At 47.8% G+C, this 26,173-nt stretch overlaps 2 protein-coding genes across 3 annotated transcripts in view; one reads left to right on the top strand and one right to left on the bottom strand.

The window, feature by feature from the left end:
• ZSWIM7 (zinc finger SWIM-type containing 7) overlaps nucleotides 1-3,375 on the top strand; it is a 13,744-nt gene extending 10,369 nt beyond the window's left edge. For both annotated transcript variants that reach the window (XM_088801900.1, XM_088801899.1), the window contains exon 5: nucleotides 1,292-3,375. In XM_088801900.1, the coding sequence (XP_088658026.1) occupies nucleotides 1,292-1,331 (40 nt within the window). In that variant the 3' untranslated portion in view covers nucleotides 1,332-3,375. The remainder of the gene's footprint in view (nucleotides 1-1,291) is intronic.
• ADORA2B (adenosine A2b receptor) lies at nucleotides 557-26,173 on the bottom strand. The gene is made up of 2 exons (XM_019757400.3): nucleotides 25,709-26,173; nucleotides 557-4,472 (listed from the first exon to the last, which is right to left on the bottom strand). The coding sequence occupies exons 1-2, from the start codon at nucleotides 26,041-26,043 to the stop codon at nucleotides 3,833-3,835; spliced, it is 975 nt and encodes a 324-aa protein (XP_019612959.1). The 5' UTR covers nucleotides 26,044-26,173; the 3' UTR covers nucleotides 557-3,832.

Below are 26,173 nucleotides of genomic sequence, written 5' to 3'. Positions count from 1 at the left end.
AGTTGGATTAGGAGAGAAATTATTAGCCCTTATTTCATGGTTTAGGAGTTGTAGAAAATGGGTATTTTACTACATGTTGAAACAAGCGGTAGTTTATTGTCCTTGACGTCAGTTAATCATCTCTTTAGGGTTTACCCTCCAAAGTTGCAATGTCATTTTTTAAAACTATATCAACCCGGATTTTATATTTAAAAGGTCATGGACAAAACTTTGGGGAGGGCAACAAGATAATCCTGAAAGTTGGCACTGGGGAATTAGATGGCCCAATAAGAATATGAACTAAATTGGATGCTGGCAACTTTGCATAACCCCAGCTCTAGCCATGAGGTGTTTCTTCCTACTGCCTATATGACAGCCTGGCACTTAGCCAGGCTTGACTTTCACCTGAGGCAGGGGAGCACATTAATGCTTTGCTAATGTCACAGGAGTCCACATCATCATTCAAGGAACAAGACTCCTTGTGTCAAAGGAGAAACCACTACCCACCTGAGAGCAGGTAGCTATATTTTAAGTCTTGCCAAAGAAGAAAATTATAGCGTCCATTCCATTCTTCCCATTTCTTTTACACTGTTAACTTTATTAAACATCTTGGGAACTGGGTGGCAAATTGGGTATCCCATTGTACAAGAGGCCACATTCATAGCTGATGTGCTGTAGGTTTATTTCACTTATAAAATGATACAGACCAGGCCCCCTTCAATATCTAAAGCTGTTCTGTGATATGAGGTCCAACATAGAGCATCTCCCCAGAGGTGTGTACAGGCCTTTATATGTGAGCGTTCTGCCACCCCAACATTACCCTCCCACTCCAGCCACCCACATCCCCTGGAAGTGGTTAAAGGAGTAGACTGTAGATTCTGCACACATGGTTAAAATGGGGATAAGAGCTGTTCTCATGGGGTAACTGTCAAATTTAAATGTGATAATCTATGAGAAGCACTTAGCAACACAGTACCTCAGGGAATGTTACCTGTTGCGATTAACAGCTTTCTGAAGGTAAAGAAGAAAATATAATTCAGGACTAAAATGAGTTGCCTGTCTTGGTTATATAACCTGTGCCAGCTGGATCCAAACTGGTTCCCAAGACAGCTGACAAAGTAAAACTTTTTTGTCCCCTCTGACTTCTAGAAACAATGCATCTGTGTCATCTTTATCTGCAGTTTTTCAGCAGTGGGTTAAAGGCCCATAATCTGTGTGCCCCACTCCTTTCCTACTAAATGTAATAGTAGTAAGAGGTCTTGGGTAGTCCTGCCCTGCCAATTTCTAATGGTCTGTGTGTTTTGTCTTCCAGTGCAAGCATCTCTTGGCAGTTTATCTTAGTCAGGTTATGAGGACCTGTCAGCATCTAAGTGTCTCGGACAAGCAATTGACTGAAATATTGATGGAGAAGAAACAAAAAGCATAAAAGGTACAGATTGAGCATCATTATCTATCAAAATAGAAGTCCCATCAAGAAGTACATTTAGGGGCCGGCCCGGTGGCTCAGGCGGTTAGAGCTCCATGCTCCTAACTCTGAAGGCTGCCGGTTCCATTCCCACATGGGCCAGTGGGCTCTCAACCACAAGGTTGTCGGTTCAACTCCTCGAGTCCTGCAAGGGATGGTGGGCTCCGCCCCCTGCAACTAGGATTGAACGCGGCACCTTGAGCTGAACTGCCTCCCGAATGGCTCAGTTGGTTGGAGCGCGTCCTCTCAACCACAAGGTTGCCGGTTCGACTCCCACAAGGGTGGGCTGTCCCCCCTGCAACTAGCAGTGGCAACTGGACCTGGAGCTGAGCTGCGCCCTCCACAACTAAGATTGAAAGGACAACTTGACTTGGAAAAAAGTCCTGGAAGTACACACTGTTCCCCAGTGGAGCCCTGTTCCCCTTCCCCAATAAAATCTTAAAAAAAAAAAAAAAAAAAAAAGAAGTACACTTAACCTATCATGGTTCACATGAAAGAGAAGTGAAGTTGATCTTCTAGAGCCTTCATGTTACTGTCCCTTTCCTCTCCTAGACTGCAGAAGGCACTTAAGTTGGAACCCAGGATGTGTGTACGGTTTGAAGCCCTGTACAAGTCTCCTTATGAAAAGTCTGAATGAGCCTCTAAGCCCCGTGGGTAAAAAATTTTCTACATGGAATCAAGCATTTTAGACTCAAAGCTTAACAGTCATGTCCACAACTAGATTAAGTAACTGAAGTACTAGTAATTTTTAAGAGGTTGAAATGGTAGACGAAACTGAGTAAGATGAAGTTTAGATGAATAAGTGTTGGTTCTTTACCTTAGGTTTAGAAAATTATTCTGCAACAATAAAGATCAGAGTAGAGATGTGGCTAAACAGCAGCAATCATGAAAAGACTTGCTGGGGTTCTGGTTTCGGTGAGCTTGACATATCTGTGGCGTTGGTGCCAAAAGAGCTTAAGTAGGCGTATTACTAGAGGGGTAATATCTAGAGCAGGGAAGTGCTGGTTTTGCACTGCTTGTGTTTTGAGCCAAATGAAGGAAGGGGCTGAAAATCATGTCCTGAAGGAAGCTGAAGATACTACTAGGGATTTCCAGTCTGAAGGAGAAAAGGCAAAAGAGATACCAAGAGGAGTATTAGAAGGGAGAGAAATGGGACTTGATTGGACCCCAAGAGAGTGCAGAGGAGCAGTCATAATGAAAGTGACAGACTTCAGCACAGGACGAGAACTTCATAGGTAAAGCTGTACACAGCCAAAACAGGACCCTGGAAGGACAGGAGTGCCCTGTCTCCAGGGGTTTGTAAACCTACAACTCCTTGCAGGGATTCTGCAGAAAGAACTTAAGCAATGAACAAACAGATGAAAAAGATGACTTTACAGCCTACGAAACTCCCAACCTGTGTCCCAAAAACCTGAGGGACTACTGCATGAAGGCAGTGTGAAAAGGCCGCAATATTGTAGAGTTCTGTGGTTGGCAGAGCCTTTTGTTAACATTGAGGTGTGACAAAATCTATCGACACTATTGAGAAACGGGCTGGGTATAAACTTACTTTTTTAAGCAGTCTTCAGGATAAAGGATAGAAGGTAGATGCAGCTGTGTGTGACAAGCTAATGCAGCACCTTAAACTTTTTTTTAAAAAAAAGTTTTATTTTGCCTAATATACATACACGATTATATAATTTCACTTTGTAAAATTTTCACTTTGGGATCCAGCAAGTTGGCAAAACTTGAACTTGGGAGAGAAAATTCACTATTAGCTCTAGGAGGGGAAAATGGAATCTGGAAGAGGAGGGACCCCATTTCTCTAGGGTAATTTGCTGTATATGGATAAGAATGTTATCAAAATTGTTATCTGATGATATTCTACTTATGAGAGTATCATTTTCCTAAATTAATAGTTTCTTGATTAAAGACTTACACTTTTAATTTTCCTAGTCGCCTTCCTAGGAACAAGTATATCATTTTAGTGTGTCCAACTTTTATTTTTCCATTGCCTTTAAGTTTAAAAAATATTTGTATTATAATATTTCACAGTATTTCACAGTAAAATAGTTTTAATCATTTTCTACCATGAAAGAGACAGACTTCAAAAAAAAGTTACTCTTTTACAGTCTGTTCGGACCATCAGCATCATCCACGCAGTAAGAGCAGCCAGACAGAACTATATGTATTTGTCAACCTCTGGAACCTACTAATAACATGTACATATCAGTTAGATATGTGGTAACTCCAGACAAGTGCTCGAAAGAGGCAACTCATGCTTGTGAGGTGTAGCTGTCTTTCATAGTGACAGTCAGCCGGTCATGTCCTGTCCCTTGGCATACTGTGAATTTGCCTTCTCCTCGAAGAGAACAGAGCTTGGGTCATAGGCCCCTATCAAGAGCGAGCCTATGCCCTCGCCTGCCCATTCCCACTCTTGAGGACATCTGTCTGGCAGAGAACGTACCTGGAGATGATTTTGTGAAAAGTACAGCGGAAGTCTCGGTTCCGGTAGGCATAGACAATGGGATTGACAACTGAGTTGGCATGTGACAGGAGGATGGCCGTGTTCATTGCCCACTTGGGCTTATCCTTAGCCCGAGCTGGCTGGAAAAGGCTGACACAGTTGATGGCATGTACTGGTAGCCAGCACAGAGCAAAAATCCCAACGATCATAGCCAGGGACTTGGCTGCGTGGATCTCCCGCTGGAGGGTGGTCCTCGACTGGTCCATCAGCTCGGTGCGCTGAAGCTGCCGGCAGGCCACCGTGAAGATCTTGATGTAGATCATTAGCATTATGAGCAGTGGGGGCAGGACACACCCAAAGAAATTGAAATACACCATGTAGCTCATGGGGACCACATTCTCAAAAAGACACTTCACCAGGCAGCAGCTTTCATTTGCGGTTCCATCCCAGGACTCTGTGCAGTTGGTGGCACTGTCTTTACTGTTCCATCCCAGGAACGGGGTCAGTCCAATGCCAAAGGCAAGGACCCAGAGGACAGCAATGACTCCTCTCGCTCGGGTCCCAGTGACCACACTCTTATACCTGTTCAAAAGGACATCATCTGTTACCGTCAGTTTACAGTATCCTGCCACCAAGGTCCAGAATTCCACCTCTGCTGTTCCACGGCCTTTACTCCTAACAGCCTCTGAGGTTCACCCTCAGGGCACTTTGACTCTCAACACTAAAGATGTGCCGTCAGGTATAAAGAGCTTCACTCTAACACGCTCAGTAAGATTTTCATTCTTGACTCATTCACTCACCTGTTTAGTGACAGGTCATGATCAATGAGAACGAGCGGAGAAATCTTAAAGTGCTTTCTGACGACCCAGATACTAACTACTCGGTTTTCTAGAAGGCACTGTTCTAGGTGGTTGAGCAGAACATACAAAGATCCCTGCTTTTAGAGGGACTGACATTCTAGTAGAGGGAAACACAATAATAAAAAACAAACCTAAGTTACACAGTATGATAAAAGGTTTTATGTGTAGTACAAAGAAAAGGCAGAGTAAGGAAGATCAGAACTGGCAGGGTCTGCTGTGTTTCCCTGAAAGTAAGCCCTAGCATGATTTTTCAGGATGACATCCCCTGAACATAAGCCCTAATGCGTCTTGTAGAGCACACCTTAATATAAGACCCAGTCTTATCTTCAGGGAAACACGGTCGTTTTAAAGAGGTCAGTCAAGGGAGGCTTCAATGATACTGAGACACTTGAACAAAAGCCTGAGGAAGTAAAGACGAGCCCCCTGGAGTCAGGCAGCGCTGCCTGGTGGGTGGGGTTCCCACAGATACAGAGGCTTGCCTGGGACTGGGGAGCTTCGTGCCTGAATGCCTCTAACCTCTGGAGGGCCGAGAGGCCTGGCAACGTCCCTAACTGTCTCTACTAGCAGCAAAGTTGATCAAAACGGCAATAACTTAGCAAATATTAAGTTTGTTAGTAATTTTTGAACGCTCAAATCTTAAAATCACTAGAAATCGGAATATACATTTTAGACATTTTGCTATCAACTAGTTCATATGTGGTTTATAGCAAAGCTATAAACTTAGCTATTAATAACTGGCCCATACTATGTATTAAATATAATGTACTAAATAAGAAATAAAATATTACCTTGAACTGGAAAAGGGAATAATCTGATACACATTACCTTTAGACTTGCCTATGGAAAATCCCCATCCTTTGCCTGCAGGATAAAGGCCATACTTTTCAGCACGACCCCCAGAGCCCTCCAGCCATAAGTCCCACGTACCCAGACCTGCCATCCCAAATCGGTCGCTCCTGGCTCAGGCTGCTCCCAACATCGCACAAAACAATGTTTATCTGTTATGTTTGTTTTCCGCTCAACTAGAATGTCAACCTCTTAAGGACTAGGACCTAGTACAGTGCTGGCACATAGTAGATTCTTAATAATACGGCCATTGTGAATATAGTCCTCATTTGTTACCTGATTTATTATCAAACAGGATTCCACTTACCAGGAGTACCTGATGCTGTGGCCTGGGCAGGCAGGAGAACTCATACAGTTTGCGGAGGAAGTTAACTGAGATTCTTGCCTCATCATTGGAAACGATCCCTAACCTTTTGTGCTCCCAATGAGGGCATCACTCAGCAGTGGGCAGCGTGGTTGTGGGACCTTTACTTCAGAAGACCTGCTGGGCTTAGCTGCTCACTGAATTTTCTTGGCCAATTAATCCACCTATTTTCAAACCCTTTCTGCTTCCCCATCTCATTCAGGAAAGTGAAGCCATTCCTTTAAAAATGTTATTCCTAGCCATTGCCTCACCAGAGACGTGAGGAATGCAATTAGTCCCTGCAGGATAAGAAGGCAGCCTCCTCAAGGTCAAGCACTTAGAATTACAGGACTTTAGATCCATGAGGCAACCTACTGAACAGCCCTGCCTTAGTCCTTTGTTGTTCACAGGACTCAGCTGTGTTGAATTGAGTACAGCTGAATATAGGCCAGCCCTGCGGGGTGAATTATATTTGGGGTAAGCAAATTCTCATCAGTAATGATCAGTGGTAGATACATGAAGTGTGTGGAGACAGAGCCAGGAGTGCAGTTTCCAGGCTTTTGCCCTCCCATGGAAAGGCGCCGGCTCAGGTAGTAAATGGCCATCAACTGTGATTGCATGGCCATCAGCTGTGGCTAGTTGGCCGTCAGCTGTAACCAGTGAGCCATTGGCCACTAATATAACTGCCATGGCTACGCTAGCAGAAAATGGGGAGCTAGCAAGAAGATGGTGGTTGAGCTAGCAAGCGCGGATTGCAGTTAGCATGGCGGGTTGCCAGCCGCCAGTGAGACTATAGTGGTATGATTCCCCTATCTATGGCTCCATGGGTGTTCCTTTTTGGCCTCACCATGTCCTGCGTTCTTAATGTGGGGAGCGGGAGCTGAGACCCCGCGTGACACCCGACACCCTGCACAACTAGGTGGTTCTGGCAGTGGGAGAAATAAAAGGAAGTCTGTGAGGGTGCTCCCAGGAAAGCTTCCTTCTTGATAAAAGGAGAGGGACCCATAAGGAGAGCTATTCCCCATGACCATCCCTTTCTGCTTTGGATGCTCTTGTGAGAGGCTGTTAGGCCTAGGGCTGCAGCAGCCATTCTGTGAAAGAGGGACAAGCCTGAAGACAAAGTGAATGGCAAAGAGCCCAGGTCCTTGATGACATCTCTGAACCAATGCACCAACCCTACAGCCATCGTAGCTCCGTATTCTAGTTCAAGAGATAATTAAATGTCTTGATTGCTTAAGCCACTCTTACCTGCAGCCAAAAGCATACTCATACAAACTGGAAGGAACTTCTATCTCTTGTAGTCCAACCTCTCTTATTTTACAAATAAGGAAACAAGATACAAAGCCTGAGTAACAAAGGCAACATAAGAACCAACGACCAAAACTAAGTCAGGATTCGCAGGCCTGTGTTCCTTGCACAACGTTATGCTGCTTTTTTTAGTTGACTTTTAAAAAAAGCAATATTGTACACAGAGGGATCACGGGGGTGGCTTCCCACTACAATTCAAAACATCTGGAATCTACCCACATCTGAACTTGTCAAAACTGCTGTATTCTGCACATGTGAAAAACTACTTTATGCTAAATTGTCTTAGCTAAGAAAAAGCAGCTGATTGCATCAGGGAAGCAGCTGGTCAAAGCTTCTCTGCGTTCCCATCACAGCTCTTCTTCCCTGTTGGTTCATTATTTCATTCAGAGTTCTTCCTTTGTACTATGCACTCTGCTAGGCACTAGAAACAATCATAGCCTTCATGGGTTGTAAAACTAATGGGAGAGACAAGTAAACACACAAATGTGTAAGTACAAATCAGAATGAGTGGCCAAACCAAAATGAATGGGATGCAGATAAGAGAAAGCAGGAAGACTTGGGACACGGCACATCTGGGAAGGTCTCTGAAGCCGAGCTAAAGGTTGAGAAGGGGTGAAAAAAATTGAAAAGTGAAGAGAAGAGCATTCCAAGCAGAAAGGACAGAATGTGTAAAGCTTTCAGCAGGAAAGCATTTTACTTTCCTAAAGAAGCAAATGGAGGGGGCCGGCCCGGTGGCTCAGGCGGTTGGAGCTCCATGCTCCTAATGCTGAAGGCTGCCGGTTCGATTCCCACATGGGCCAGTGGGTTCTCAACCACAAGGTTGCTGGTTGACTGCTTGACTCCCGCAAGGGATAGTGGGCTCCACCCCCTACAACTAAGATTGAACACAGCACCTTGAGCTGAACTGCAGCTGAGCTCCCGGATGGCTCAGTTGGTTGCAGTGTGGGCTCTCAACCACCAAGGTTGCCGGTTCGACTCCTCAACTCCCACAAGGGATGGTGGGCTGTGCCTCCTACAACTAACAATGGCAACCTGACCTGGAGCTGAGCTGCACCCTCCACAACTAAGATTGAAAGGACAACAACTTGGAAAACGTCCTGGAAGTACACACTGTTCCCCAATAAAAATCTTTAAAAAAAGCAAAAAAAAAAAGCAAATGGAATTGTGAACAACTGAAGATGAGGCAGGAGCCAGCTCATAAGCATAGGAAGAAATCTGGATTTTGATATTCAAAGTGCAATGGGAAGTACTAAAGGTGTTGAAGCAGCAGAATGGTATGATTTATGTTTTTTAAAGCTCCCGGTATGGAGATTGAATTTTAGGGGAGCAAAAAGAAAAGCAGATCAGTTAGGAAACACTTTTTGGTGGTTAATTCACGAGAATATCTTGCCTTGGAACCAGGGCGATAGCTGAGATGGTGCAAATAGATACACACTTTGGAGGTAAAACCAACAGGTCTCGAAGATGGATCAGATGTAGGACAATGAAGAGTGAGGGACGATTCCTAGGGCTTTTTCCTCCAATGTATTAACATTTAATACTGAAACTATTAAAAGGAAGAGTGGGTGGCAAGCAGATTAAGATCAAGAGAATGGTGGTTGTTACTATCCTGGTGATCAGTAGAAAGAGAAGATGCAGAATAAAAAGGTAAGATTACTAAAGAAAAAAAGAATCTAAGGAGGTTGGAGGACGTGGAGACCAGGGCACGTGTGGAGGGACACTTCTCTGCTGTGGCAGAAGGAAGAAATGACGGCCGAGGCAGGGAGGTGGGGGCTGTGTGCTGAGATGAGGGCAACATCCCCTTGGATCGCTGTTATTTAGAGAAGTGTGAAAAAATCACCTGAGGGAAAGGAGAAGACTAGGACACTTGAGTAGTCTCAAGGAGTGGAAAAGGGAGCTTGCGAGCAAAATGCAGTGGCTGGCCTTTGTGGTTTTGAGGGTGGTGTGGCTTTTGCTGTTGACCAGGTGTCTAGCCAGGTGCAGGCTAGACGATGAGAAACGAAGGCAAAGAGGAGAGAAAGACTGAGGAGGTGAGAGAACTGTGCCCAGGTGCAAAACTCAAGCTGGTGGCTGGTGCCGTCAGCAAGAATGCTGATATCACGGGGTGGCAGCAGTGGGGGTGGGAGGAGAGCAGTGTTTGGACAATGGGAACTTCAAAGGTTCAAGTCTTCTGCAGGAGTGAAGGGGGTACCACTCTGAAAAGGAGAGTGGAAAGAACCAAGAAAAAGATCTCAAGCCCAAGTCCCTACCTGAGGCCCAGGGAGAGAGAAGGGAAGCAGTGTCCTTGTGGGGGAGGGGCAGGTCTCGGTCAAGGCCATGTGGAGGGAACCTTCAGAGAAGAGGCTGAGAACGTAGGGATTCGATGTCCCAGAGAGCACAGTACTTAGGAAAGGGGGTTGGGACTTCAGGGCCAATCAGCCAGGAGACACAGAGTATTGTGGGATTGGAAATACATTGAATTATTTTCTGAGGACCTGAAATACGTGGCTAAAGCTGAAACATCCAACCCACATCTACATTTTCATTTTTCATATATTAATGGTACTTGAAACTTTAAGTAAAAAAATAAAGTTCATCATCCCTTTCTTCATCTAAAACAAGTTCTTCCTAATTTCCTAACTGGCAGATAAGCTTCCCATTCCAGCAGCCTTTAAATTACATGACCAAATGCCCGATTTTGGAGACATATGCCTGCAGACTGCCTCCCGCAGCCGGACAGGACACATCGGTAACGGAACTTCCACTGCCTGAGCACCTACTATGGAACGTACCAAGCTACTGGCTCGTACCTCCCACTCAGTCCATGCCTCACGAGGTCACAGCTGCTGTCTCCAGTTTGCAGATGTGGAAACAAGCTCACCCACTGCCCCTAAATTGCAGTCAGGACACAAACCCAATCTGACTCCGATTTTGCCAAAAGCAGTCATTTTCCTGCTCAGGAACCTCGGCTCTTCTCACAAGTTCCAGTTACCCCGTCTGCTTGGCTACCCAGCCATAGGTCAGCTGCTTCACTTTCTTCTCCATATACACCTGACCTTGCCAAAGCTGCTAGCAGGTTTCAGGGAGACCCCATCGAGCCAGCCACGTGAGAATTGGAGACTTGAAGGAAGAAGCATGTGCTACCTACCATTTGGTAGGCAGTCCTTAAAAGGCAACAAAAAGACTTTCTTTATTCTGTTGGAGGACACAACCAGACCCACAGCAGAAATGCAGGCTCCAAAGACAGAAGTGCTTTGAGCACCAGAGCTCCAGCTCCATAGTGGCAGCACAGTCAGTACCCATGAGACCCACGCCTGGGCCCAGGCACAGGTGGGTGATAGGGAGGCTGCAGAAAGCAGACATGCGTCCCTGCAGTAAGCAGGATGCTGGAAGGGATGGCCCCTGGGGTTTCCGGCGTCTTCTGCAGGAGCTGGGAACCTGCCGTGTGCTCTCCTCTCCCACTTCCAGCTATGCTTCTGTCCTTTCCCTGAATGCCCATCTCTTCTTGTGGGCTCCATGCCTTGCTCCCTGTGTACCACTGGCTCTCAGAACATCCCCGTATGTGTGTGTGTGTGTGTGTGTGTGTGTGTGTCCAACACATTCCTGAAAGGGGGGGCCGTGTCCTTTCCTACATCTGCCCTATGCCAGCTAGTGCTCTTCTGTGGAGGACACTGAGCACAGCAGTCAGGCCAGGGAAGCCAGACATCTGCTCCAAGTGCAGAAGTAAATGAAAGGCAGTGGAGAAAGGAATAAAGGAAACAGGCAGCTTTATTATTCCAGACAAGCATGAACAGTTCCAGCCCACACAAAAGGGGTGTTCTGGGAAAGTCCATGGTCTGGAAAGTGGCTATGCCCACTGCAGTGACGGAGCTGTGCTGTGATCCACCCATTCTCCATATAAGGGGCTCATTAGCTAAGATGACTGATAGAACAGTCACATGGGGGAAATGAACAAAAGGGAACTGTGGACACAGGTTACATAATGAAAAAGGGAGCCGCCAAGTGCTGCATAACAAATGCTGGCCTGTTCCCGGGGCTGGGTCTTCTCTGGCCTCTTCCTAGAGCCGGGGCTTCTCTGGCTGTGCAGTCTGCCCTCTCAGCCTTAGAAATCAGAGTTCCCAGCTCTCAGGGTAGTTGCCCTGGGCAGTGACATTGAGCCTGGCCAGTCCACCCAGGTGTGGATAGTATAAGCTCTGGCATCAGAAAAATGGGGATAATAGTGGCTACAGAACCCACCTCTATGCTGGGGCTTTTAACACAGATATAATGTGTACTTTATAAATGCAAATTGCTAAGTAAATGCATGTGGAGTTCTGTTGCAGCTTCTTAAAATTGTTTATTTAGGGACTTTTTTCTTTATATTGTCTAGCTCACACGTTTCATTCCTCTGTAACACAAACATCTCTGCTATAAAGCAATATAAACCTCATATTCTCTAAAACTGCTGTGAATAATAACAGGACTTAACATGAAAATGGGGCTAGGACAGACAATTCAAAACCTACAAAATTTTGTAACTAGAGCACGAACAAAATACCTTAGGCCACTCAGGCAGGCAGTTTTGGCAGGGCTAGGGGCTGCCACAGTGAGTATTAAAGACGTACCAAAAAGGCAAATGGAAATCCTGGCTAAACTTTAATTAGAGCAAGGCTGATAATGCCAAGGCAATGTAGATGAGAAAGGAGTCCTGAGCCAAGGGACAGTTATTAAGTTGGGGGCAGTGGGCAGTGTGGCCAGCTGCGACCGAGACCAGCAGTCTGGGATGCGTCTTTCTGAGGAGGGAGGCCCAGGATAGGCAATGTTATTTTTCTCCTTGTTCCTGGTGCCCAGATGGGCTCCTGCTGCACAGCAGTCAAACCGAGGGCTTTTTCCTTTCCTGCTGAAGACGGTAATGCTACTCCCGCTATTCCAATTCTTTGGGCAAAATCACAGATGAACCAAAGCAGGTGTCTGCACTGGACCAACAGCCTTGCCTATGTACCTGTCACACGTGCACTAGTTCACATTATAGAAATTCACCTGGAAGCTGACCAGTATGTACTGAAATGCGCCACTGCTCCCACGATACCGTGATTTCCACAGTACTCCCACTTCACGAATCTCCCACATAACTGCATTTTCTGCCTCCTTCCACTGAATCGTGCTCTCCTTCATGGCACAGACTATCTTGTTCACTGTTGGATCCAAAACACCTAACACGGCCTGGCAAGCAAATGCTGAATAAAAGCCTGAATTTATAAGAAGGGACCAGAACTCTGGCTTCTTAATCACACATACATGTTTGACACTCGCTTGGTAGCTCCAAACTAAAGAAGGCATGGGGGCTGTGAGCATGTCTTGAGCCTCAGCTTATAGTTCACAAGAGGCTGTCTGTATAGGAGGGAAAGTTTTATGCGGAGTGGTGGCTTCCCATTTTTCAGATTCCTCATGGAACCAAGTGTTTTTTTGTTTTTTTTAAGTTGTCATGGACAGAAGAAGAAATAGAAAATTTGAATAGCACTGTATCTATTAAAGAAATAGAATATGTAACCAAAAACCTTCCCATACAGAAAACTTAAGACCCACATGACTTCCCTAATGAAGATACAAATAAAACCATTCTTACACAAACAGAGTAGATACTGTTTGGTTCTATTTATTATAAATGAAGTTCGGGTCTGGAAGTGGGAAGGTCTCTCATTTGTGGTAAATATATTGAGGGCAATCTGCTTTGTCTCCAGTCTAAGATGGTGGTAGCTTTAGTCTGCAGGGCAGTCTAAGGACAGGCCAGTGCCTGCCTACCCGCTGTATTCACCTTTAGCATAAGTTCTTCTGAGGAGGCTAGGATCCTCGGCTACTCTGGCTCCTAGAGGTTCTCTGTCTACTCCAACAAGTTCAGATATGTCTGAATCCCAGTGGTAGACCTAGCTGGGGTCTGAGCTGAGTCCACTGCCACATGGAAAGGTGATTGGAAGAGATACCATTTGTCCTCAGTCACCCAAGAACAATGAGGAATGCAGGTAGCAGAAAGGAAAATTGGCAGCACTCCCCGCCAGCTTACTGTGGCACGAGGAGGCGGCCCGAGTGACCTGATAATGATTCAGCCTAGTGAGGTTGAGGGCGAGGGCCAGGACTAGGCCTCCCAGAGTTCACCTCTGAGGCTGTTTCTTGGTGAATCTCGTATTTTGGTTTCATGTTGCATGTGGGACTCAGAGACAGCCCAAGGTGGCTGCACTACAGATTCTGATCTCCGTCACATGAACTAAAAGCCCCGAGAGAAAGGGCCACTGCCTGAAACCAAACCAGAGAAGAAAAAGACACTTTGTCCTCACCCCCAAAAGTTACCCTTCTATGACGGGGGTTAAAACCCACTGCTTCAGATATAACATTAATCGTCAAAAGCATAGGCTTCCATATACACAAACAGAAGAAGACATAGGAGGCAATAGTACCGGTATGTCCCACTGCTGGTGATGCTAACTTTGATCACTTGGTTATCGTGGTGTCTGCCAGGTTTCTCCACAGTCACTATTTTTTCCCTTTTTAATTAGTAGATACCTTGTGATAGATAATGTGAGACTTTGAAAATATTTGCCTTTCATCAAACTTTCACCAATTAGTTTTAGCACCTATTGCTACTTGCCTGAACCAGTTATTACTATGATAGTTGCCAAATGATGATTTGCTTAACTCAGTCATCCCTAGTCAATTAGATGGCATTCTACTATAAGCAAGAGCTCTCCCAACTCATTATTAAAAAAGAAAAAAATCTCCTCACTCTGTTTATTGCAAGGGCCTAGAAGAAATGATGCTGCAGTAGGAATGAGCATACCCACCCAAATCCTGGTTTCTGAATACCCCTCTCCACTGAAAGGAAGCAGGGCTCCTTGGAGAAATGGCTGATTCCAAAGCTGGAAAACATGTAAGTCTGAAAAACCTTTCTGTGCCCGAAAGTAAGGAAGTGCCCCAAAAATTGATGGGAGCACTCAAGCAGAAGTGAACTTGAATGGCTCCCATTGGCCAAATTTGGGCATCAAAATGAATTACAGGAATGGATTATAACACATTGAATAAAAATAAAACTAAGTCCATACTTGTATTAACACAATAATTTAAAGGAAGAGCAGGGAAAAGACAAACCTCTTCTTTACAGAAGAATACCAACTAATAAAGGTGAAAGGAATGAGAGAAAAGAAAATTACCATTTTACGTGGTAGTAACTGATTCAGGCAACAAGCATCAATGGGAAAAACACACCTTCACAGTGACAAGCCTGGCAGACAGCCTTAACCAGGCTATTAGGTTTAACATACCAGCAATGGGACAGACTGACATTGTATGCCTTCTTATGTGATGGACTGCAGTGGATACAACACCATATAGATAGCATTCCAACATTAAACAACCAAAAACGTTTTAACGTGAATCTAGTCATAAGGAAACAACCAAACCCAAATTATGGTACTTACTGTAAAACAGATAACCTGAACTCCTCAAAAATGTTACTGTCTCGAAAGAGAAAAAAAAAAAAAAAAGACTGAGAAACTATTCCAGATTAAAGGAAACTAAAGGAATTAAATGCATGTATGACTTTTTACTGGAAAATGGATTAAAAAAAAAAACCCTATAGAGAACATAATTGGGATAACTGGGGACAACTGATATAGACTGCACTGTATCACTGCCCAAACATCTGGGAGTCACCCTGGACTCTTCCCTCTCCCTCATGCCCAACATCCAGCCAAGTCAGCAAGTTGTCTTGCAGCTGTTGCCTGATACCGTCTTCCAGCCACAGGCATACCACGCGGTGGTGTTGGCACAGACACACTCACCAATCACACTGAGTGGCACTGCAGATTTCACACCCATAAACCCCACCACAACTAGCCCTGACCAACCACATCTCTAGTCCTTGTTCACTGATTGTCGTTTCAGGGCCCATCTTTGGTTCTCCGGATTCCTTCCTGTCTGGTCTTTTGGTTGGCTATGTGGCATTACCTGTGGCCCCTCTGCTCCAAATAGTGCCAGATTCCTTGGCTGCCCTTGGATAACAACCTTCTCTGGTGTAGAAGTTCAGATTTTACACATCTTGAAAGTCTCTGGAGTCTGCCTCAATCTCCATGGCCTCTACCCTGGTCATGCTTTCTTCCTTCTCACCTGGATGACAACTGGCCACCCTACATAATCTTTTCTCCTCCAATCCATCCTCCTTGCTCTTCACCAGAATGACTTTTATAATGCAAACCTGACCATCAAACACAAAAGGAAATACATTCATAACCATCCTAAAAACAGAAGTGGAAGGTGACATCAGCAAACGGGAGATATTGATGAGTTTCTAGAAACCAGAAGGCAGATAGGATCTTCACGATGGGGCATGAAACCCTAGATCAGAAATGGGTGGCAGGAAAGGGAGGCTGCAGCCTACCGGACAGCAGGTTCCAGAATGGGAGTTAGAAGAGGAAAGGAAATCAAGGGAGAGACTGGCTTGGACGAGTTTGTGGGTTGCCTCACCTACCCAGTCATTGTCCCCCATTTACCACAGAGCTGGGAGCTTATTCCCAGCTCCACTCGTGCCCAAAGCTGAAGCTTGAGGCCCAGTGATGGAGGATGGGGTGGGAGGAAGCGTGTTGATTATACACACTCTGTCACGTGAAGGAACCTGAACCTTGTGAATCCAAAAAAGGCTTTTCAAAATTTTAAAACATTTAACCTTAAAACAAAAGTAAAAATAGGATTGCTAAATTAAAAAAAAATAAAAAATAAAAAAATAGAAGAACCAAGGGGGGGAAGTCAAGGAACTCTTCCAGAGGAGAATGAAAAGCTAAAGTATCAGATATTTATATATAAGAGAACATTTAGGAGACAAGGAAGATCAGTCAAGGAGGGAAAGTATCCATCTATCTATTAAGAATCCTAGAAGGAAAGAATAGAGAAAATGGAGATAAGGAAATAATCAAGAAAATACTCTTTTTTAAAATTTCAGAGCTGAAGACAGACTTGTCTTCAGATTGGAAAAGTTCACCTAAAAGTGCCATCCTCAGTGAAGGAGAAAAGCTGAAAGTCAACATGTAGATTCGGTTGCATGAAATTTCAGACCACCAAGCCAAAGCAAATGATCCCAAAGTCTTCCAGAGAAGAAATGCAAGTCACGAATAAGAACCTTATGCACATCAGACTTTTTGAGCAACAACGGGTATTAAAGCAACGCCTTTAAACTTCTGAATCATATCCAGTCAAATTACCAATTACATGTGAGAAATAAAAACATTTTTGGCATGTGAAGAACCCAGGAAGTTTATCTCCCATGTCCTGAAAAGGTTACGTAAGGATGTGTATACAAACAAACAAATATGGAGTCCCAGAAAGGGGCAACAGAACACCGAATGCAAGAAATGGTCGAACCTGGGGCAGCAGGATGGCTCAGTTGGTTAGAGCACGAGCTCTGAACAACAGGGTTGCCAGTTCAATTCCCGCATGGGATGGTGGGCTGCGCCCCCTGCAACTAAAGACTGAAAAACGGAAACTGGACTTGGAGCTGAGCTGCACCCTCCACAACTAGATTGAAGGACAACGACTTGGAGCTGATGGGCCCTGGAGAGACACACTGTTTCCCAATATTCCCCCATAAAATTTATAAAAAGAAAAAGAGAAAAGAAATGCTCGAACAACTCCAAGAGTACGAAGAAATCACACCTGACAGCTGGGCACCACGCTCAGAAGGCAGCTAGGACAGTGAGAAACGAGGGTGACGGAGAAGCGGCGTCATCATAAGGATGTGGGAAGCCATGTTCTTCCTTTAACTTGCTTCTAATTTCCTGATGAATCCAAAACGTGCAGCAGACGAAAGCGTGGTGTACTTCTGAGCAACGGAAAGCACCTAGAAATGGAATCCACCCGACCTGATGATGAGACCTGTCTTCGTGAGAAGCATGAGTTTAGTGACAGGAGTGCATTTCCTACTCCAATCATACTGCTCTGTTCTGGGGTGAACAAGAAATATACCAGTAAAGCATCATATCAGGTTGGTGCAAAAGTAATTGCAGTTTCTGCAGTTATTTTTAACCTTTTAAACCTCAATTACTTTTGCACCAACCTAATAAATGCAGTCAATCAGTTTGCAATTTTCAGAAACTCTACAAAGTTCAGCGAACTTTCCTATAGTTACAGAATAAAATGCAAATGGTATTAATCTTGACAGTATAAAAGTAATGGTATAATATAAATGTGTTCATTTCATAATTTGTGTAGGAAAAAAATAACCACAAGAAACAGTAGTTGCCTTTAATGGGTAAATTGGAAAACCAGAGATCAGAGATTGGTGGCTACTTTCACAGTTTACCTTTCTATATGATTTCAATTTCTTTACAACAGCGTGAATTACCTTTCTGAAAGTAAAAACTGTTAGGTAGGTAGTGTGCTAAGAGTAATGGTACAGTTAATAGGAGGAGGCAGAGAAATGTCAATGGCACGGTAGTAGTATACTTTTCCTCATTTTTCTTTAACAGTTAACAAATACTGCCTATAATTGGTGGAATTAAAAATAGAGGCTGAAATATGATCCCCAGAAAAAAATAAAGATACTGTATAACAAAAATTGGCAAGAGCGGCATTGGGATGAAGGCTACGTGAGCCACAATCCCCCTGTTACGTGGTAGCGAGTCAACAGATTCTGTTTAAAGATGGCAGCACAAGCCCAGGTGTTGCCACGGAGAGTGAAGTGACCCTCAGAAGAAATGCCATCAGAAACAGTCTAGGAGGCCTGGCCTGCAGCGGGGCTCATGAGAGGCAAGGGAGGGGACACTTTCGCCTTCCCTTTTGTGCCCTTCTGTACTTGTGTATATTTACCTCTGGGCACACTCGATTTCTAAGTTTAAACAAAACAAACAAATAAAACACCTCCTTCATGGACTTACCAGTACCTTGAGGACAACACCAAACCCCCTTGCAAGTCCGGGCCCTCCTTGATCTGCCTGCTCTGAAACACCCACCCACACCCCAGACTGATGCCCAGACTGGCCGGCCAGCTTTGCTCCTGCTCACAGCCTCCGCCTCAACGCAGAATGCTCTTTCCTCCCATTTATCCCCCACAATCCTCTAGAAAACCCTCTAGAAAAAGCACTCCCTCCTCCCCCGCAGCCCAGACTGAGTGAGAAAGCCATCCTGGAGCTGGTGATGGTCTGTTCTCAACTTCAGTTCTGTCAGAAAGGTACAGCTGCTACCTGCCATTAAGTTCCTGCTGCCAGTGGCGGTGCTTCCAGCCTGCTAGCCTCCGGGGTCAGGAGCACAACCTGTTAATGCTGAGGGAAGAATAACTATGTCAGAAGCCCAGTGTCCAAGGTCAGTAATAAAGCTGAAGCATTAGGAAAGCCTGGGCCTCAGTTTCCCCATCTCAGGAAAGATGAGGTAGAAAGACATCCTCCACAGGTCCTTGCAGCTGTTGGTCAAATCCTGTGACATTTCATGCACACTGGCCAAAGTATAACTTTCTTCTTCCTCACTCAGCTATATTACTATTTATAGTCTCTGTTCCTTATAATATTTAAAGTGTCCCAATCACAGTGTGCTGGCCTCACTCCTCACTCCTAGAAAGGCCACTCATTAAGGATATGTTTCTGGATGAGCACGGTGTTTGGAGACTTCCCCCTCAGCTGTGCACACGCTGGTTCAGGCTCCGGGGAAGACAGGACCACCCAGGACTGGCTTCTGTGTGACCATGGGCTAATCATCACTCTGAGCCTCAGTTTCCTTACCTATGAAATAGGAGGGAAGGTGTCTGCCCCCATAAGGTTGTAAAGGTTAAATGAGTAAGGTTCCTGGCACACAGAAAAGGCTCCAAAAGAGTGGCTGCTGTTTGCAATATTAAAAATTCTAATGTCACAGTAGCCGAGGACGTAATTCCTCATATGTGTCTCTGAAGCTGTGATGACAAGCTGACAGATCAAAACAGTGAGCTATGGAGCCTGGGTGCCACAGAGTAACTGGCCCTGCCAGTGCCGGACCCGATGGGAGACACGTGCCCGCCATTACAGTGAAAGGAGCGCAGGTCACCTGCCGTGTAAATGTTAACTTTTGTCCCTTTACACATGCTTGTTCTCCAGATGACCAAAGGCAACCACCTGTGCTTTTCAGAATGCTGTGGAAACGCTCCCGAGACGGAGGCCAGGCGCTGCTTCCCGGCCAGTGCTGCTCTGGGGCAGTGCGGCCTGATCTGCAGCGGAGCTCCTGGTCACTTGGGGCTCCTACTGCCCGCGGGGGGCAGCTCCAGGCCACAGTCTCCAGGCAGGCCAAGGTGGCAGGCAGACCCTTCTGCCACCATCCTTCAGGAGGAGCCCTGCACTCCCGTTCACAATCCGGAGTGCTCACAGGCTCCACTTTCATCTCCTCTCTGCCCTGCGACTCCCAGGTGCTCCTCGATAACTGTCCAGCTGGTTGGACTCAACCCCCAATGAGGGCACAGGACTTCCAGGAATCCTCCGAATTGGATTACCCAAGTTCTGAGACAGTACTTGAGGGCCTTACTGACAAGACCAGACCTCAGCCTCTGCCTGGGCACCTATGTGCCAGCAGGGAACTAAACTGCCCAGGAACAAGGCCCAGCCGGGCTGGAGGCTCCCATTAGCACTTACAGACGGACTCAGCCACAGCCAACGGCAGCGCCTGCGGCTGCTTTAGTCACTGCCCGGGCAGGGAGGTGGGATTGAGAGGAGTGTATGCTAACAACAGAGGGTAAATAACAGCACAGTGGCACCCATGTCCCTCCTCCTGAATCCCAGGTGACTTTTTCCCCATCCTGAGAGCCGTGTTCCCTTATGCAGGTAACAGGGTGGCCCCAGGACCGTTTGAGCGCTGAGAGTCAGGAGCAGGAGTAGGGGGCCTCGCCAAGCGAGCGCTGCAGCAAGTCCTCGGGCCGGCCCTTGCCCATCGCACCTGCCGGCTAGCTGAGCACCTCTGCCCGTTCTCCTCAGACCTGTGAGACACCCTTTCAGAAGATGCTTTCCCCTCTTTTCATCACTAAAACTTATTGGACGATCTTTCTTCTGACATCATGCCACCAGAGAGCTCTGCCCATTACTGGGATCTGCCATCTTGGACCCTCCCTCCCCACATGATTTTTTGCTCAGTCCCCCTACACTGTCCCAGTTTCCCTCCGTAACACACACTCTTCACCTAGTCACTCATGTATTCATCCAAAATGTGGGTGCCTACCCCATGCCTGGCATCATGGCGAGAATTGGGTCCTGGTTACATAAGACCAAGCCTCTCTCCTCAGGAGTTCATGCTCCAGGCAGCCAGAGACCATAACCTAGTAAAGACATAATTTAATAACGATCGAGTCAGTAGTAAATAAATGTGGTGGCTGAGAGAAGCCTGTTCAGATGGGGGGAAGTGAGGAAAGGCAGTACAGAGACTGTGGCTGGGGAAAGAACTTGAACCAGCATGGCTGTGCTTTAGTGAGTAAGGTAGGGAGGGGCGCAAGATGGATGGACAGGAGCCAGATCACACAGGGCCTTGAGGCCAGGGTGGAACATTCAGATTTTACTCTAGGTACCACTGCACAGCTTTACTCAGGGGAATGACGTGACCTGACATGCTACAAATGAGTCTCTCAGGCAGCTGTGTGGAGAAGGGGGAGATGAGGTGGGGGGCCCATGGTGGCCCCGCAGGAGCTGGCTGAGAGCTGCTAAGAGGACACGTGCAATGACATCCAAGAAGTAACCATTAGATTCTACCAAAAACGGAACATTGCAGTGGTGACCTAACAGGAGCAATTCAATGACACCATCGTGACAATGGAAGTGGAGGCAGTGAAACTGGATGACTCATTAGAAAAGCTTACTGTGACGGGAAACAAAGGTTGAGCCAGTAAGTGGAGAGGGTGTGCGGTCCATGGAGAGTTGACTTAAGCATTTTCATGTATTAATGGTGATTTCCTGGGGCTACGATAACAAAGTGCCACAAACTTGGTGGCTTAAAATATTCTCTCCCAGTCCTGGAGGCCAGCAGCCTGCAATCAAGGTATTGGCAGGCCCACCAGAGGCTCGAGGAACGAATCCAGTCCTTGCTTCTGGCAGCTGCCCAGCATCTTTGGCTGTGGCTGCAGCACTCGTCTCTGTATCTCTGCCTCCATCGTCACACCACGTCCTCCTTCTATCCTGCAAGTCTACTTTGTAAGGATGTGACTGCATTTAGGGGCCACCAGTTAATCCAGCATAAGCTCCTCCTCCCAAGATCCATATAAGGAAGTAGTCATGCCTTTCCCATGTAAGGTGATATTCACAGGTTCTGGGGATTAGAATACCGCTATCTTTTTTTTTGGGGGGGAGGGGGCACCATTCAACCCACGACAATAGGAATGATCTGGAAAGAAAGATAAATACTCATGTGAAGAAGGGAGAACCCAAAGAGAAAGGTCCTTGAAAAAGCTGGAGGGGTAGGACCCAGAGTTCAAAATTTACCTTCCTAGCTTTATTTCAAAACAACATTAAAGGTGAATTTTATCATATGCGAAATGTTGCTCAATAAAAAAATAAAAAATAAAATAAAAAAACTTGAAAAAACACTCAGAATGCCCTGCCAACTCCCACCCTACAGTTCAGTCAGCTAGGGAGCTAAGTGGAGGTCACATGTTTACTTCAAGTCTTGCTAAGAAGTCTTCAACACCTATTCACAGACCCGACATGTGAGGCTGCAAGAAAAAGCAACAAAGGGGAAGGGAGGGTGACAGGCTCAGGGTCCATGGACAGGTAAGACAAACACGCCCCTTCTACTCTCTTGATGGATGCAGCCAACCAAACACTCCCTGGAAAACACCATCCTCAGCCCACTGGGAAAACAGCTGAGACTCAACACTGCAATGGAGGAAACAGTCCAGAGCAGGTAGGGAAGGCCCCTCCCCATCCCATCTCAGCTGGGTCAGTGGCAAGAAGGGGACCAGGATTAGATTAGGGAGGAGGACGTGCTCCTGTTGGAAGTGACAGCCCGGGAGCAGCCTGAGCAGACACGGCCGACCACGGGCACACAGCCCCCAGCTCCGACAGCAGTACATGCCTGGCTCTCCTGTGTGCACCTCCCCCTCTCCATCCTGCCCACTCCCAGTGGCACCACTGAGACTGGACCCTCTGCCAGGAACATCAGGCACTATGTGGACTTGAACTAGAGGAAGCAGACGTTCTTCTGTTTATAGACACCCCTCACTCAGAAGGCCTGATGTGAGAGCAGACATTACTCCTTTCCTTTTTTTCCGCTTTCTTCCTCATCCCCCCTACCCCCGCCCCCCAGCTGCAGTTCAAGCTGTTGCTTCTCAGTCTAGTTGTGTAGGACACGGCTCCCGGGCCCATGCTGGTATTATGAGCTTTGTGCTACCCCCCCATGGCAGTCGGTCGCTGGTCGGCCGCTCACAGCAGCTCACGGCAGCTCTCGCCAGCTGCCGGCCACTCACACTGGCCACTGGCCGCTCCTGGCCCAGGGCAGCCCACACCGACCTCCAGCAGCTCACGGCAGCCCAGCTCCAGGGAGAGCCGTTGTTCACAATCTTAGCTGTAGAGGGCACAGCTCACTGGCCCATGTGGAAATCAAACTGGCAACCTTGGCGGTTTTAGGAGCACAGCGCTCCAATCACCTGGGCCACTGGGCTGGCCTGACCCTACTCCTTTTCAATTCTGGCCAAAGTTGTCATTTTTGTGCCTAGAATCTTCTCGGGGCTCCCCTTTCCTCCTGCACTGTAATCTTCCCCAGGTTAGTAACTGCCTTGGCAACTGAGTGGCAGATGGGGGCTGTGGTCTCCGTGGCCTTGAGCTGTGCTCACAGCTGACAACACAGGCCTCGCACACACAGCCTTGGGGCACAAATTCCTTCCAAACCTACCGCACCAGTGAACTGGCTGGAACCTAGGGCAAGTCCAAGGACCGTATTTGCCCCCACTCCCTGGACCTCGTCTTCATCACTCTCTGCCTCTGTAGGGGAGACACCTCCTCCCAAACAGGGCACTTCCAACTCTACTCCCACCCAGCGTTCCATGACCCCAAGGGAGGCTTCAGAGCCAAGTCAGAGCTGGCTGCTGGCCCATGTCAATGCAGTGAAGAGGGGACTCAAGTCTTCCTGACTCCAGGAAGCTTCCCAGGCTCTGGTGGGACAAGAAGTCCCCACTTAAAGTACTGATACTGGAATCACACACACACCCCACCCCAGAGATTCTAATTCAGTAGGGTCCCGCAGGACCTGTAATCTGCGTTTTAGCCTGTTCACAGGCACCAGCCGCCAGGAGGGCTCAGGAGACCTGAACCAATACATCTCGCCAAACCATGAGGGTGGGGACAGATCAGAGGCCCATACCTTCCTGGGACAGGGAGCTGGAGCTGCTTGCACACATCTCTTCCAGACCTCTAAACTCACGTGGGTAGGCCAGGAGGGCAGGGATGGGACAAACTTCATGGTGACTCTCCACTGAGCACTCTGCCCTCCCTACCTCTACCTCTCCTCTCCTGCCCTTAGCAGATGCAAAGGAGAAGTCAGAGGCCTGTGATTCACATTTCTTTCTCCTTAACACACCCACACCCATTTCTTTCAAGACTCCACCCAGCACAAACCAGGACAAGAACTAACAGATTTAAACTTTTATTGAACTTCCTGCTCTACGGGGCACAAGGGATTCTTCCAGTAACTTCCACTGAGCTGGGATCTCTTTGGACCACTGCCAGGGGCAAGCCCAAGGGGTGTCTGTGATATGGGCAACTCAGAGTGGGGACTTGTGATTGCCTGCTGGATGCAAACAGTCCAAAGACCATCGAGTAAGCCACATGAGGACCAAGAGGTAGGAAAGGGACCACGAGAGAGAAGAGTGTGCCATGCTGCCCTAAACCTTGGAAATCCCTGGGCTCTCACACCTGATGGCATGCATGAGGCCTCCTGGTCAGATGCCAAAGGCAGCAGCACATGGAAAAGGCCCAGACACGCAGATCAGGCTCACAGGCCGGCCGAGCAGGAGGTTCCTGTTCAGATTGGGACCGAGAACACAACCCACAGTGACCAAGCTTAACATGTCTGCCTGCTAAAAAGGATTCTGGGAGCTTTCTCACAGTCAATTCCCTCAGACACATTTCCCTTCCAACTACCAAATTACTGCAGGCAGGATCCACTTCTAGAAACGGCAGTATGCTTTCTGCCCACATCCCAAACACTGATGCCACACACAGCCCCTGCAAGACAGCCTGATGGCACAGTGGGAATACGATGCCAGCTCTGAGTTCAAGTCCTGGCTCCGACACTCATTCCAGATGCCCCATCCTGAGAAAGAGTCTAATCTCCCTGAGCCACCATCCCTTCATCTATAAAATGCAGGTAATAGTACCTATGCTCTGGAATTACTGCAAGGATTAAAGGATATAAATTTAATATAAACTTCACATAGTTGGCACTCGACAAATTAATTCCTTTCCTTCCCGCCTACTCCTGCGACTCCATTTCCTGTCGCAGCCCCAAACCCAAAGATATCCCAAGCTCCAGGGCCAGAAATGCCAAAGGGGCCCAGGCATCAAAGCAGAGCATAAATGCTGTCACTAAGCCCTAAGGTTGCCCTGACACTCCTGCTCCCAAGCGCTCAACTCTGATTCAACTCTGATTCTTTGGTCAGCTACAACTGGGGCTCCACTGCCCTTGCTGGCTGGCTCCGTGTCCTGAATCCTACATTTTCTCAGTGTGAGAGCAAGAGAAGATGAGTAAGTTCTCCAGTTTTCTGAAATCCTAATAGCACTCTCCCAGCCTGCCGGGACAGACAGAGAGGCGGGGATAAACAAGGCTGCACATCGGCATGAGGCCCTAAGGCTCTTGGTGAAAAGAGCAGCATTTTACCTCTTTTTAAAGGTATATGGAGGTGATTTGAGTCACCATTAAGCATGCAGGGACACATGTCCATAGCATTCCCCAAAGTTAACTGTCACCTCCCCGCCCAGGGCGGCCTCGCCCCGATTTTGTGCTAGGTACATTCTGAAGTTGGGTCGTGGGTAGTGTCCACTCTGACAAGGCGAAGTCCCAGCGTCCAAAGTTGCCCTGGAACCTCCCCGGGCGGCCCGACCCCCAGCACGCACTCACAGGGCCGCGTCTGGCCGCCAGTGGGCCGCAGGCGAGGGGTGTGAGGAAACAGTTCTCGCCGCAGAGGAAGAGATGCGATCAGCCAGCCTCCCGCTCCCGGACCTCCACCCGCCCGCCGCGGGCCGTGCGCCCGCCGACCACACTTCCCGGAACCCCTAGAGTTGTCCCTATGCAGGTGCCCTTAAAGAGGCGTGCGCATTCCGGGGAGCAGAGGCCTCCAGGGACCGGCCCGGGTCACCCAGAGGGTCTGGGCAGCCCGGGCATACGCGTCTCTGGGGACGGTCGGCGTCTGTCAGGCTGGGAACCGGAGCTCAGAGCGCCCCGCGCGCCTCAGCTTGAGGACAGGAACCTGGCCCCGGAGCGCGGGTCCTTGGCGGGGCTTCCACGGGGCTCGGGGCTGCCGCGCGCCTCACCTGAGCGGGACGCGGATAGCCAGGTACCTGTCGACGGCCACGGCCAAGAGGCTGAAGATGGAACTCTGCGTGAGCACGAGCACGAAGCAGGCGAGGAAGAGGCAGCTGTGGAAGTCGGTGCAGAAGCCCAGGCTGATGGTGATAGCAAAGGGGATGGCAAACAGCCCCACGGCCACATCGGCCGCTGCCAGGGACACCAGGAAGTAGTTGGTGGGCGTCTGCAGCGTGCTCGAGGTGCCCACGGCGGCGCACACCAGCAAATTGCCCGCCACTGACAGCGTGGCGATGGCCAGCTCCAGCGCCACGTACAGCGCGTCCTGCGCCTCCAGCGGCATGGCCGGTGGCGTCGCCTACCCGGGCTGCGCCGAGAGCGGGCAGCCGCGTGGGCCCCGCCGGGCACGGCCCGAGCGCCCCGACCGCGCGTCCTCCACCCGCTTCTGACCCTCCAGGCTCGCACGCCCGGGG

This window comes from Rhinolophus sinicus, chromosome 12, assembly GCF_057876585.1.
Source record: "Rhinolophus sinicus isolate RSI-liver-muscle chromosome 12, RSI-T2T, whole genome shotgun sequence".
Lineage (NCBI taxonomy): Eukaryota > Metazoa > Chordata > Mammalia > Chiroptera > Rhinolophidae > Rhinolophus > Rhinolophus sinicus.
The sequence above is the reverse complement of the archived record's forward strand: the minus strand, read 5'-3'. Positions and strand labels throughout refer to the sequence as shown.